The 13,079-nt window shown below is 41.8% G+C and overlaps 1 protein-coding gene and 1 long non-coding RNA gene across 4 annotated transcripts in view; both read left to right on the top strand.

Moving 5' to 3' along the window:
• LOC146481870 (rab3 GTPase-activating protein catalytic subunit-like) overlaps nt 1-9,692 on the top strand; it is a 31,316-nt gene extending 21,624 nt beyond the window's left edge. For 2 of the 3 annotated variants that reach the window (XM_085107968.1, XM_085107966.1), the window contains 10 exons: nt 190-606; nt 1,932-2,069; nt 2,814-2,970; nt 3,748-3,893; nt 4,790-4,918; nt 6,800-6,896; nt 7,048-7,148; nt 7,803-8,024; nt 8,122-8,172; nt 8,796-9,692. In XM_085107968.1, coding sequence (XP_084964094.1) covers nt 190-606; nt 1,932-2,069; nt 2,814-2,970; nt 3,748-3,893; nt 4,790-4,918; nt 6,800-6,896; nt 7,048-7,148; nt 7,803-8,024; nt 8,122-8,172; nt 8,796-8,981 — 1,644 coding nt within the window. In that variant the 3' untranslated portion in view covers nt 8,982-9,692. The remainder of the gene's footprint in view (nt 1-189; nt 607-1,931; nt 2,070-2,813; nt 2,971-3,747; nt 3,894-4,789; nt 4,919-6,799; nt 6,897-7,047; nt 7,149-7,802; nt 8,025-8,121; nt 8,173-8,795) is intronic. The other variant, XM_085107967.1, reaches the window with a different exon arrangement.
• A 2,077-nt stretch (nt 9,693-11,769) lies between these two features.
• The window catches only part of LOC146481867 (uncharacterized), an 86,059-nt gene continuing 84,749 nt past the window's right edge, over nt 11,770-13,079 (top strand). Inside the window, exons 1-2 of the long non-coding RNA XR_014864341.1 lie at nt 11,770-12,158; nt 12,346-12,433. This is a non-coding gene — a long non-coding RNA (uncharacterized LOC146481867). The remainder of the gene's footprint in view (nt 12,159-12,345; nt 12,434-13,079) is intronic.

Genomic DNA, 13,079 nt, shown 5'->3' with positions numbered 1-13,079 from the left:
TTTACTCTAGTCTTGTCATTGTTTATTAAGAGGGATGGGCCAGTATTTTATCTACAACAAATTGACGACATCCACCCCAAAATAAATAAGTAAATAAATAAAAAAACTTGGACGTGACGCAACGATAAATGGCTTAACCTGTTACCATACATAATCAGTTTTAATTCTCGTTTTTGTTTTCATCGTCAGATGCTTAACTGTTGCATTGAAAGAAAGCGGCTTTCCAAGATTCGTACAGCAAGCCTTCAATTTGCAACTAACGTGGAAAAAAACTCTGATAGTAGGACGAAACACAGTACTTCAAGTAAAGAAAATCTCCGAAAAAGTAACTCAAATACACAGAGGGAAAGTATAGACTCACAATCCAGCGTTTCTGATGACGATGAATTTTTCGAAGCTCTTGAAATCCAAGAAGAGACTGCCGTTGGCCGTGGAAACAATTTAGAGAATTTTAAAAATATACACGAAACAGATAGTGACTTAGATAGCGATAATAAATGCGCTGAGAGTAATACGCATACATGTAAAAGAGAAGGCGGAAAGGAACCGTTTGGGGATTTAAAGCTACTTGTTTCTGGAGAGCCGTTAATTGTGCCAGTTACTCAGGTAAGTTGTAAAAAGATATCAGTTATCACAGAATTATTAACCCTAACGGCCCTAATCAGCATCAAATGTTTCCCTGTAATATTTAACAATTATTCCACGAGCGCGCGTTGGATATGAGATTAAAGATAACCAACGAGGCGAGTAGCGCCTAGTTAGCTATAATCATCTCTTATCCAACAAGCGTGAGTGGAATAATTGTTTTATTAAAAACAATCAAGAAATATTGCTAGATCTTGCTGATTTTGCTTTGCAAGAACAACCAGAAGACAGTTTAATGGTCGCTATTTCTCGGGCATGGTATAATGGCTCATTTACCATGGCCGCTAAGCCAATCAAATTCCTAGAAACACATTATACAATGATCCAGTTTTTAATAACAATGCTTATTCAGCCGCTGAGGTCATGAGAATTAAGGATATGATCACCCAAGGTGAAGTTTCTTAATATTTTAATAACTTCTCCCCTGTACTTTTATAAGAAAAGTATGGGGACAAGATAGGAGAATTTGTGCTTTGATATTAGGGGTTAAAGGGTGAGACTTTCGAGGTTATCCTTGTTGCGCAAAATTGCCCGTTACGGCGTTCAAATGGAGACTGGGGACAAGTTTTTAAATTTTCATTTGATCAGAAATTGGAGTCCATCACAAGAAAGATTACATTAAAATTAGTCAGTTTACCAAATTTGAGGTTCTGTCGTTAGAATCGTTGACTTTCGTGCGGTCTCGGTGTATTCTCTTTGACATTTATGTGTTTTCTTTGACTCTCATTAACCCTTGTTGATTGTTTTTCCTAGTTACCCTTGTTTGATTAGTCTCGTACGCCGTCGTTTACCCTCGTGCGATCTCGTTGACTCTCGTACGACCTCGTTGACTCTCGTACGCCCTCGTTGACTCTCGTGCGATCTCGTTGTATTCTCGTTGACTCCCTTGTGCTGTCAGATTCTTGTGTGATGTCGTTGACTCTCCTGTACTCTCATTGTCTCTCTGCCTTGTCATTGACTTTTGTTTTCACTTTGACTCTCGTGTACTGTCAGTCACTCAGTTGTGCTCCCTTGTTACGCTCGTGTGCTGTCATTGACTCTCGATTACTCTCGTTGACTGTCGTATGCCCTAATTGACTTCCGTGTGCCCTCGTTGATTCTCGTTTGATCTCGATGGTTGTCTTGTACCTTCGTTGATTGTCGTGTGCTCTCATTGTCTCTCGTGTGCTCTCTTTGACTTTTGTTCGCTTTCGTCTGTTCTCGTGACCTGCATTGCAGTTTAAACCTCATTTAGTCTTGTCTCTTAATTCTTACGGATCAGAGTTTTTTTTTCATTTCTGTGCTAGGAACCGGCGCCAATGACAGAAGACATGTTAGATGAACAGGCCGAGATACTTACACAATTAGGCACATCTGCAGAAGGGGCTCGTGTCAGGGCTCAAATGCAGTGCGCTTCCTTGCTCTCCGATATGGAGGCGTTTAAGGTGAGCAAACAAATGACCCTTAATACTTTGTTCACGAGCCTGAGATTATTCAACTACAATTCAAAAATTTTAAACATTGAAAACACAGCATAATGAACAATACCACCGACAGGACAGTGAACCACATTACAATCAGAATGTGTTGTGCCTTAGCTTTCATCGAAAAGGTGACACTTACAAATTCCACTCATACTCAAGAGTTAGAACTACAACGCTGAACAACACGGTAAACAGCTCCTATGAAGAGTGTTACTGAGTAGTTTTCATCTGGATGGTCACACTTTAGGATTTCATCCACAGAATGAAAAGTTTGAACCACCTTCTACGGCATAATGACCAGCACCACAGGAAAGTACTACTCAGTAGCTTTCATTTGAATGGTCACACTTTGGGATTTCATACGCACACTCAAAAGTTAGAACCACCTTGCACAGCATAATAAACAGCACCACAGGAAAGTACTGCTCAGTAGCTTCATTTGAGTGGTCTCACATTAAAAGACTTTATCATCAGGCTCAAAATTTAGATCCACTTGTACAACTGATAGTAAATAGCTTTACATGAATTCAATAGCCTTCATTTCATTGGTCATCGATGAAAATTCAAATGAAAATTTTCAGCAATTTGCTCTAGCCTTGCTGGTTTTGTTACTTAAATAGCTCTCTTAGGGTTAAATACTTGAGTGCCGGCAATGTCGAATATTTGTTTTTTATTTCATTATTTGAGTTTTTGTTTCCCCTTTAGGCGGCGAACCCCGGCTGTTTGCTGGAAGATTTTGTTCGTTGGTACTCGCCATTTGACTGGATTCTAGGCCCCGAGACAGAGGAAGAACTGGAAGAGTTGAAAAGACTACAAAAGAACAAAGAAAAGGAAAATGAAGAATCAAGCTCGTCTGCTACAGGTAGAGAAAAACAAATGATTGTTGTAAAACCAATTTAATCAGAAATTGGAGTCCATCACAAGAAAGATCACGTTAAAATTAGTCAGTTTAAGAAGTTTGAGGTTTTGTCGTTTGATTGCAACCGTGTAGAAGGCTTTCAAAATTCGGAAAAATTAGAGACTTCATATGGATTTGGGGGACACCATCTAGGGTGAATTAGAGACATTTGTATGGAATTTGGGCGACCTTTGACAGGTCACAGCCTGGTTACTACGTAATGAAACATAACCAGACTTGGTAAAGTTTTTGGTAAACTTACTAATTTTTATGTGATCTTTCTGGTGATTGGTTCATTTCTTTATATGACGCAATTTTAACAATGTGTAAGCTAGGTCCCAGTTCCTTTTTGAACTTCGGAATGGGCAATTGCAGCAAAACGGCGGTTGAACTCAAAGGAAAATATTCAACCGGTTCCAAGCGCGGGAAATATGCAACCGGCGCTAAGCGCGGGAAAACATGCAAACGGTGCCAAGCGCGGGAAAATATGCAACCCGTGCCAAGCGCGGGAAAACATGCAACCGGTGTCAAGCGCGGGAAAATATGCAACCGATGCCAAGCGCGGGAAAACATGCAACCGGTGTCAAGCTCGGGAAAACATGCAATCGATGCCAAGCGCGGGAAAACATGCAACCGGTGCCAAGCGCGGGGAACAGTCAACCGGTGCCAAGCGCGGAAAATTTCAAGTATTAAGTTTTGTTGTAGCCGTCGTTGTTTTATTAGCGGCTATCGTTTCTTTAGCTGTTACCACTGAAGGCTCAATTGATGAAGGCTGGGACACTGAGGACGTCGAGATTCCAGACGAAGACCTGTTGGCAAGCGACGCAAAAACACTTATGGATGAAGTTAAGGCAGGGCATGTAGAAGAATTACAAGTACCAACCAAGGTGAGTTAACTTCATCAAGATAATTTGAGTTTTCATTGACTGGAGCATCTTTCTCCCATTTCATCGTTTTTCATGGATTTACATCACTCCACAGGAGTAAACAACGATTCATTTTGGTGAATGTGATTGTCTGTGGGAAAGCATTATTCCCCTCAGAAATCGCGATTTAACTGTTCTTCTTCAGTGAAATGTCACCTCAGAGTTCCGTAACGTGGGACAATTATTAATTCCTTTTCCTTTTCAAAAGTACCACAAATGTCGTTTAGTGTGCTAGTGTTAGCATTAAAGAATTTCTCTAGCAGCTCGCCGAACTAGTATTCAACACAATGTAACACTGCCCAAATATGGTCATGGTGCGCTCGATATTCGTCGTCCGTAAACAACAGATATCCTGCGATATACGGAATTTCGTGTGTCGCGAAGAAAAAGGGCAAAAAAGCCTCCAGCTTTTCTGCAATAAAACGTCTTCAGCTTTTCTGCAATAAAACTGTGCTTTGTTATCATCTTGTTGAATAATAAAACAATTATCCTGCTCAATCTTGCGGAATATCGCCTGATTTTAGCCAACTCGGCATGCGGCCTCGTCGGCTAATTATCATGCGATATTTCACACGATTTCGCGGGATAATTGATAAATACAAATTCCGCGGGGGTTGAGGTGGGGAGGGGGTGGGGGAGGGGGGAGCAGCGAAACCACGAGAGGAATGGAGAAGAGGAGAGTTTCGCCGCCAAAACTTTATATTTGCGCGTGAACAACACCGCCAGCTACACGGAGAGGTATAGGTGCAATACGTACAGAAAAAAAGTCTATAATTACATTTTTACTGTACTTGCTTACTTTACAGCCCAGAATTTCGTGCCTCAAGAACTGAAGTTGTTCTCATTCCTTTTCGCAGTGGGAGGGGCACCTTAGCTTACGCATGCGCATTCCGGGCAACATGTGGGCCGAGGTTTGGCAGAGTGCTCGCCCCGTCCCAGTCCGCAGACAGAAGCGACTTTTTGATGAAACTAAGGAGGCAGAAAAGGTAACGGAAACTATCATCTGCCTTTAAATGTGACTGAACAATAGTTTTTATGATTACTGAACTGATTTCAGGGCTGACACTACGGCAAAGAGCTGTTTATTTTCAACTAGTGGTACCATAGTTAATGAAAGACAATGGTTATGAAACCTGACACATTTCTTTGTTATTAGCCTGCAGTGCAGGCGTTTTTCATGGGCGAGCGCTGAATAATAAATTTAGTTCGCGTATTTGAAGGAGGCTGAGGGGGAGGGGGGCGGGGCAGGAAATGAGAGTGAGGAAATGAGAGTCCCCCTCCCCCCTCCCTTATTTCTCAGCCAGTCGTCCTCTCCCTTAGGGTCACTTTTGACTCGCTCCAGCCCTCTTGCGCTTCCTCGCCCAAGATGACAACAACGAAGGATTATCAGCGCTCCCGCTCCAAAAATACGCCTGCATTGCAGGCTACTTTGTCATATGCTTTTGTTAGCATTTTTGGCCTTGACCGTGCACAAACCACAATAGATTGTGCACGGTCGCGGTTCTTCCAACATAAATTGCAGTACCATTGTTTTTATGGCAAGGTTTCCAAACCAGTCCCTCAATTAACTATGGTGGTACTTGTTGGAATACCCAAATAAATAAGCTCTTTGCCGTAATGTCAGCCCTGCAATCAGTTTGGTTCAGATTCAGAGAGATCCAGAGATCCAGCAACGAAACGAATTCAGAACAGTTTATTTGTGCGTCGTGTGTTCCCCTGCATTCAAAAGTTTCGTAAAAGAGCTATGATTTCGTAAATGATGTATGATTACTATTTATGGGAGAATGAATGAATGAAACTTTATTTACCCTCGGATCTGATTGAGGCTGTTTAGGCCTCTAACAAAATACATGCTAATGTGCCGAGAAAGAAACAAATAATATGTACATATGTAATTAAGTGAAAGAGTTATCCGAAAGATGAAATTTTTCGCACTTTTTGGAGGTAGGTAGGTAAGTCGCACTCGAGCCTAAGTGGCTCACACGGCCGGAGCTTAACCGGGTTTCTGTAGCATGAAGCAACCAGGCCCCAGTTGTTCAAAGAGCGGATAACTTTATTCAATGGATAGGTCGCTATTCAACAGATAAAATGTGTGCAAGATTTTCCCGATATGCCTATTGTTTGTGAATGTAGTTGAAGCATATGTCAAATTCAAGCATGGGATTGTGTGGAAAACTTGCCAAAAGCGTTCTTTGGAGTACATTTGCTCCGCTGGATAGCGACTTATCCACTGGATAAAGTTATCCGCTCTTTGAACAACTGGGGCCAGGAGTATTGCTTCTCTTCCCTGGATGGGATGCTAGTCAATCTTAAGGCTACCTCCAGCGGTATGTCGCTGGTACCTATTATACACCTGGGTAAAGAGAGACCATGCGAAGCAAAGTTTAAAACTTAAAAGCATTCACTGAAGGGCTAGATTTAATGTAAAGGGGGGGGGGGGGGGGAGTTTGCTTTGGTGCGCAAACAGAGAAGGATCTATATCCGTATGATTTTAGATGTTAAGCCTAACTTCAGGAGTTTCTGTGAGGTCAAAACAAACGACTGCGAACGTTAACGCAAGCATACGACTTTACTATAAATGAAAGGAATGAACAAAAGCATGGGCTTTTCATCGCTCATTAGCGTCAAGTGTAAACGAAGGAGAACATACATGCGTGCACGAGCATAAAAACGAGTACCCTGCGAGCAGTGGTTTTTCCACCGGACGTTTCGCTCCCTTTCGTAGCGTAGCGTCCTGTGGAGAAACCACTGCTCGCAGGGTAAAGTACGAGTGTGCGTTAAATGACCTGGTCACAACATACACCATAATCGAACTTCTCGAAGTGTATTTTTATTCCATCGAATTTGCTTGTCTTTTTCTGTTCTAGGTTTTGCACTTCCTTGCTGGGCTCAAGCCCGCTGAAGTTGCCTTCCAATTGTTTCCTGTTCTGCTTCATGCTGCAGTTCTTCGTATTGAGGCAGCTGGTAAGACATAAGTTCACCTGTGTTAGCTGAAAGATTTACAGGTAGAGTAGGTAGAAAGGTACTATTACGAGATGAAGCAGAACGCATGCGCATTAGCCAAAAGAGGGACTATCCTTAAACAACCCATAACTGTCTGTTCACGTTGCATCAGGTGCACATGATATTCCTGCAGTTGCCTCGTTACTGGATAAGGTTCTCGGCAAGGCCAGCAAGTTATCATGGGAAATGCCTCAGGATTTGCCTCGATGCGAGGTAAGGAGCTCTTTGTACTTTTGACAGCGGAGAACAACACCATTCTGCTCATTGAACTTCGTTTCTGTTGTTGAAAGGCGTTGCCACGGCAAATTTCAAGCTACTTACATTTTGAAAGCAGCTGGCGAAATTCGTGGGCGGCGGATACAATACAATAAAATACAATACATACGAGTGACTTGATTTTTCTTTGTATACACACGAGCCTTTAGGCTTGTGTGTATACAAAGAAAAGTCAAGTCACGAGTGGGATATTCACGGTATACCACGAGAAAGCACTGCATAACTAATTTATCCCATGCCATTCATTGAGTTAACTTTCCTGTTCGATGTCTGGTTCCAGGAATTCAAAATTAAGGTCAAAACTGGGGTATTCTTCTTCTTCCATGTTTTAGTTGTTGACAGTAATTTTTTCTGAATGAAAATTTTGACCTGACGCAGGCTCTTCAATCGATCGTTCGGCGGGAAATATTTGTAGGCCACGAGGAATGCCGGGATTTTCTCGTGGAATACTACCCGTTGCATGCCGCAGAATATGCAACGGGTTTCTAGCTTTCTGATTGGCTGTATTCTCTATGGCATGGGATAAAATACAATACAATGCAATATTGACACTCCCCACTACTGAACCCAGTTTTGTCATTTCTTCGCTAGGAATTTGTAAAACAGCTGCAGCTTTGTGAACTGGTAATTGCTCGTGCCCATTCCCTGCGCTTCAAGTTTCAAGATGCACTCTCGGACAAAGGAAGAAGTGGCGCAGATAAGGACGTTGAACACTTCCTGTCAGCCTTGATGGAAAAACCGGAAGTTGCTGTTATAGGTGCCGGAAGAGGACCTGCAGGGAGAGTTATTCATAGTCTTTTTGCTAAACAGGAGGTTTGTCCGGTGTTACCTGTTTTACCATTTCACTTCCTCAGATAAACGAAGCTTTGCATAATCAGTAGTAAACTGTAAACTTTTTTGTGTTTCCCAGAGTGCAAGAATGCAGTTTGCCGGTGATGAAGTATCACCTCCAGATCAACTGGTGAGTCAAATGTAGCATGCAGTTGCTTAAAGCGTGGAATAAAGTATACATGCATGTTACGCATTCTCTTTGGTAGCGAGTATACCATGACCTGCCAGAAATGACTAGTTTAATCACTACTAATACTACGACCACCACAACTCCCCCACTCCCACTACCACTACTACGTCTATTGCCAGTGCCAATGTCGCCACCACTACCACTACCACTGTCACCGTCTACTGTTGCTGCTGCTGCTATTACTGCTACTATTACTACTACTGCTTCTACTCCCTCTCTTTTCCTCCCTCCTTCTCCTTTTGCCTTCTCCTCCTCCACCTTCTTCTTCTTCTTTTTGTTGTTGTTGTTGTTGTTCTTCTTCTCCTTCTTCTTCTTCTTCTTCTTCTTCTTCTTCTTCTTCTTCTTCTTCTTCTTCTTCTTCTTCTTCTTCTTCTTCTTCTTCTTCTTCTGCTGCTTCTTCTCCTTCTCCTTCCTCTCTTCCTTCCCCTTTTCCTTTCCTCCTCCTCTTTCTCTCCTCCCCCTTCTTCTTCTCCACCGTCTCCTTCCCTCCTCCTCCTCCGCCTTCTCCTCCTCCTCCTCCTCTATCAACGTGAGCTTATGTATCTCCGCCTTTTTCTTCTCAGCAGCGTCCACAAGCCACACCAGCCCAAGATTTCCCACCCCCTACCGGTCGGGAGTACATCTTGAGAACAACGATTCCCCGTCCCCGCCCCTCGTCGCGACCTTGTCCACAGAGAATGTATTGTGTCTTGACCAATGATGAATTCAGACTCGCGGGCGCGTTTACAGATGACGTCATTTTTCAGTGAAGTAGAACGACGGGGTTCTTAGGGATTGTCGCCTTATCTGGAAGGATTGAGAAATTCTTAATGAGTTGTTTCCTAAAACAATTTAATCTCCAATTCGACGAATGCGTTATTTTGGAGACTGGTTTTCAAATTCCATTTGTAGAGAAAAGAAAGAGGGCATCCCAGGAAATTGCTGCTAACGAGCCCTCATTTGAATTGTCTTTCTGAGTAAGGATTTGTATCTATAGTATTTATGCAGGATGTGCGCAGTCAAAAGGCTATAGCCGTCTGGCAACTCCAAGTTCAAAAAGTTAATTATTTTCCTAGCAGAATTTTGATATTAGTTTTGACAAGTTTGGCGTATGTGAAGACATCCCTTGCTTATGAATATCTTAATTCTCATTGCCATTCTGCATAAAATTGTCATAATAATATCTGGAGAAATAAGATGATGATCAGATTACTCTTGAGAATTATAAGTCACTCTGTTATTTGCTTGCACCACGGATCTGGGCTAGAACTTAGTACCCTGGCCTAGATACATATCAGCTTGGTTCCCAAGCTGATTTCATTCATTCGGTATCTTTTATAACAAACCGTGGAGACATCGGTTTTAAAGCGAGAGAATAATCGAGTTCTTGAGGGGAGTAAACAATACTAACTCAGTTATTGATAGGGAAATTTTTATTGGGAAATTTTTTAAATTGAATAAAAAGGCCTAAGATTATAAAAGTTGACTCTGTTTTTAATATTCTCGGTATACGTATAACAAACGACCTCGTACCGTTTGCAAACCTGTTTACAAAACGTGTAACACTTTCTTCCTTGTTTCCTGGTTCATTCGTGAGTTCTTGGTTTTCACGGTTGTTGTCAGTGTTGTTGTTGTTGTTGTTACTGTGTTTGCTGTGGTGGTATGCATGTCCAGTATCAACTATTTGAGCAAGTCACCATGTCATATTTCCTGTGGATCAAAATTTGAAGGCTGGCGAATGTTACCGTTTTAGCTCGTTGACTAAAACTTTGTTCGAGTAGGAATCGTTCGAGGATTGTCGTCTCACGGAGAACAGAACTGAAAAAGGGGAGGTGCGAGTTGTTGTTGTTATATGTTGTGATGTGACGGAACCATCACGTGACATTTCCTTTAGATCAAACTTCGAAGGCTTTTGAATATTGCCTTCTTCCGTTACTCCGTTCGCCTGAGTGCGTTTGAGACGGAAAACGTGAACGAGAAGGCATAGCGTCTGCTACCGAGACAAGACCGTACTGTAAAAGAGCGCTGTCTAAACGAGAAACTTACAGTCCTCCGTTTCGATAATTGCAATTGTTTTTAATTGTCTATTGTTTACATATGTTTCCGAATAGTCGAATACACTTCTACTGTTTGTTAGTTAGGTTGCAATTGGGACGAAAGTTCTGTTCCTTTCTCCTGCCACAGCCACACAACTCCCCCCCCCCCCCCCCACCCCCATTTACTTTTGGTTTATTTGCTGATTAGTTAATATGTTGAATTTTGTTATCACTCATTATCATTGTAATTGTTGTCGCGAATGCATTAAACTAAACTAAACTAAACTAAACTTTGCCAACGGCCGGGCACCTAGGCACCTGTTATGGGTTTTTATTTTGCCCGCAGAAAATGGTTAAAGATTTCAACCATTTTGGTGTGAAAAGCTGAAACGGGCTTGGATTTTGCAGGCCAGGTCTGAAAACAGCTGTTTGAGAATTGCGTATTTTTTGTCTGAAATAGGGCTGGCATCTCCAACTAATCAACTAGCATTACATGTAACAATCGATTTTGAAAATCAGCTGTAACCTATTCGTTTTTGTTACTGTTTAACATGAATTAACTGGTACCGATTAGCTAACATCAAATGTCCGTCTCGATAACTGAAGTTACAATCAACAGGCAGCATTAGCTGCTCATTTGCTAGTGCTATAATGACCAAGGCCCGGTTTAAACGGCGAACTCCACTTGTGCCGAACCGCACATTTTAAACGGGTCTAACTTTAACTCTGTTACTTTTTAACTATTTTAGTGATAGAGAAAATCATCTGACCGGTAAACGAAAAATGTCCCGAAAATGTTCGAAGTCGAATCATCTCTGAGGCTATCTCTAGAGACATAATTTGCTTCCATGTCCTTGAAAGCCGCTCGAAAAGTCAGCAAATGAAAACATGAAAATGGTAACTTAAGAATATTTGAACCATACGCGTTGAATACGGATTCGGAAGGACTGAGGGGTCACTGTGTTTACAATCGTAAGTGGGAAATATAGCCTGATCTGCAGTGTAAAGCTGGCTGGCTGGCTCTAGCCAATCACAACAGACGCAAACATCGCAATCAACCAATGAGAATTAGAAGCAGATACATGTAACAGGTGTTTAGCGCGGGAAAACTCCTGCGACCAGCACGATTGGTATCAGTTTTCTTTCTCATTGGTAGAGAAAGTGTCGCGAGTTTTGCCAGCCAATCGCAAAGCAAAACCAAAATTTAGTGTGATGACGTGATCAGTCACGTAACCACGGCCAAAAGACGCGTTTGAACTCATTGCAAAAACGGACATCTACCATTAACGCTCTTGCATCTTAAAATTAAGGGCGCTATATATATACAAATGACACTAAAACCGATGACCTGGGAGACTAAGTCGAGAGGCATGTGTTCTTGCAACATAAAATTTGCCTGTGTATAGATGTTTATTTGACGGACCTCCCATAATATTTTACATCATTACTACATCAAGCCCAATTAAAGAGCGACTGGTAGGTCGCAGGTTGTAGATATTTTTGGGCATCATTTTTCATACAAATCTGTTGAATGTCTCCTGTTCAACGACTTTTCAAGTTATAAATAAAAGCAAACTCGTATATGAGGTTTGAATGTGTGCTCTTGCTAATGGCATCGACGATTTTCCCCCATTCTAACTCCTTCATGGCTAGAATAGATGTAATTTGTCAATTTGTGGTAGCCTGGAAACGAGCGAGGAAAGTTGATAACGAGGACCACGGAAGCCTGGGCGAAATTCTTCGGACCAAAACGAGGCTTTTATTTTGGCGCCTTTTTTCGCGGCTACCATTTGGAGAAGGCGGCTGGCAAAATTGTTTTGCTTGCTGCTTTTTTTCGTTCTTTCCCTCTGAAAAGTTGTAAACGGCTTTTGGACAAGACTACATTTGTCACTACGCTGCTACACAAGTTAGGTAAGCTGTTTTATTCCCTCTTGGTTAAGAGAAGCTAAAGCTACAAGCCGAGAAAGCATTTTATCGACTTTTCAAAAAGGTCGACATAAATTTAAAATTTTCACTTTCGTTTAGTTACGCTTTACTTCTTGTGTCGGAAAGTCCGTGCTTTGTATTATTACAAGAAGAGCTTATTTTAATTTACCAGGTTTCTTTCCGATTCGAAACAACCGGAAAAGAGGACTGATCGATTGTAAAATTTTGCGGAAAGGACGACTGGACCTCAGCTAGCTTTGGTAAGTTATCACGTAAACAAACCTGTTGCAGTGTTAAACACTCGTTTCATGGTGAATTTAGTTTGAAGATATCACATGTTTACCAAACGGAGTGAGTAAATGAAGACTGTACTGGAATAATTCCAACCCAAACCTGGGATAACGGCAAAAACAGGGTTTGTCAAGTACACCATATGCTTTCAGCAAATTTTTAAAGAAGTATCGATTAAGAACAACCTTGTAACCAGGGTTTTCGCGATATTCAAAATGGTGGACGACGGCGAACACCCTGGGACATGCTGCAAAAGACTTCACGAATCGTGGAGTATTTTGTCACGTGACGGACTTGATTTCGTCCGCGTGGATCAAATATGGCTACTTGATGGATACCATATTTGATCCCGAAAGCCTTTAACACTTTGTATACATACCAGGCTAACAAGGGCTGGACTGGTTATTCGAAAGCCGATTGGCTCGTTAAAAATGGTTGAGTAAAGCGGTCTAAATCAAAATGAGGAACTGCAACAATCTTTACGAAGAATCTATTGATTAGCAATAAAACTCGAATCAAAGTCCACATTAATCCACGATCAGCTTAATCGGGCTTTCAACAAATGACTGAACCGCTACTCGAAACTTCACGTTTTCCTCTTCGTTTTCTTTCTTT

Source organism: Pavona decussata, unplaced genomic scaffold (genome assembly GCF_977016875.1).
Source record: "Pavona decussata unplaced genomic scaffold, jaPavDecu1.1 SCAFFOLD_48, whole genome shotgun sequence".
NCBI lineage: Eukaryota > Metazoa > Cnidaria > Anthozoa > Scleractinia > Agariciidae > Pavona > Pavona decussata.
Note: the sequence above shows the minus strand (reverse complement) of the source record. Positions and strands in the feature narration are given on the sequence as shown.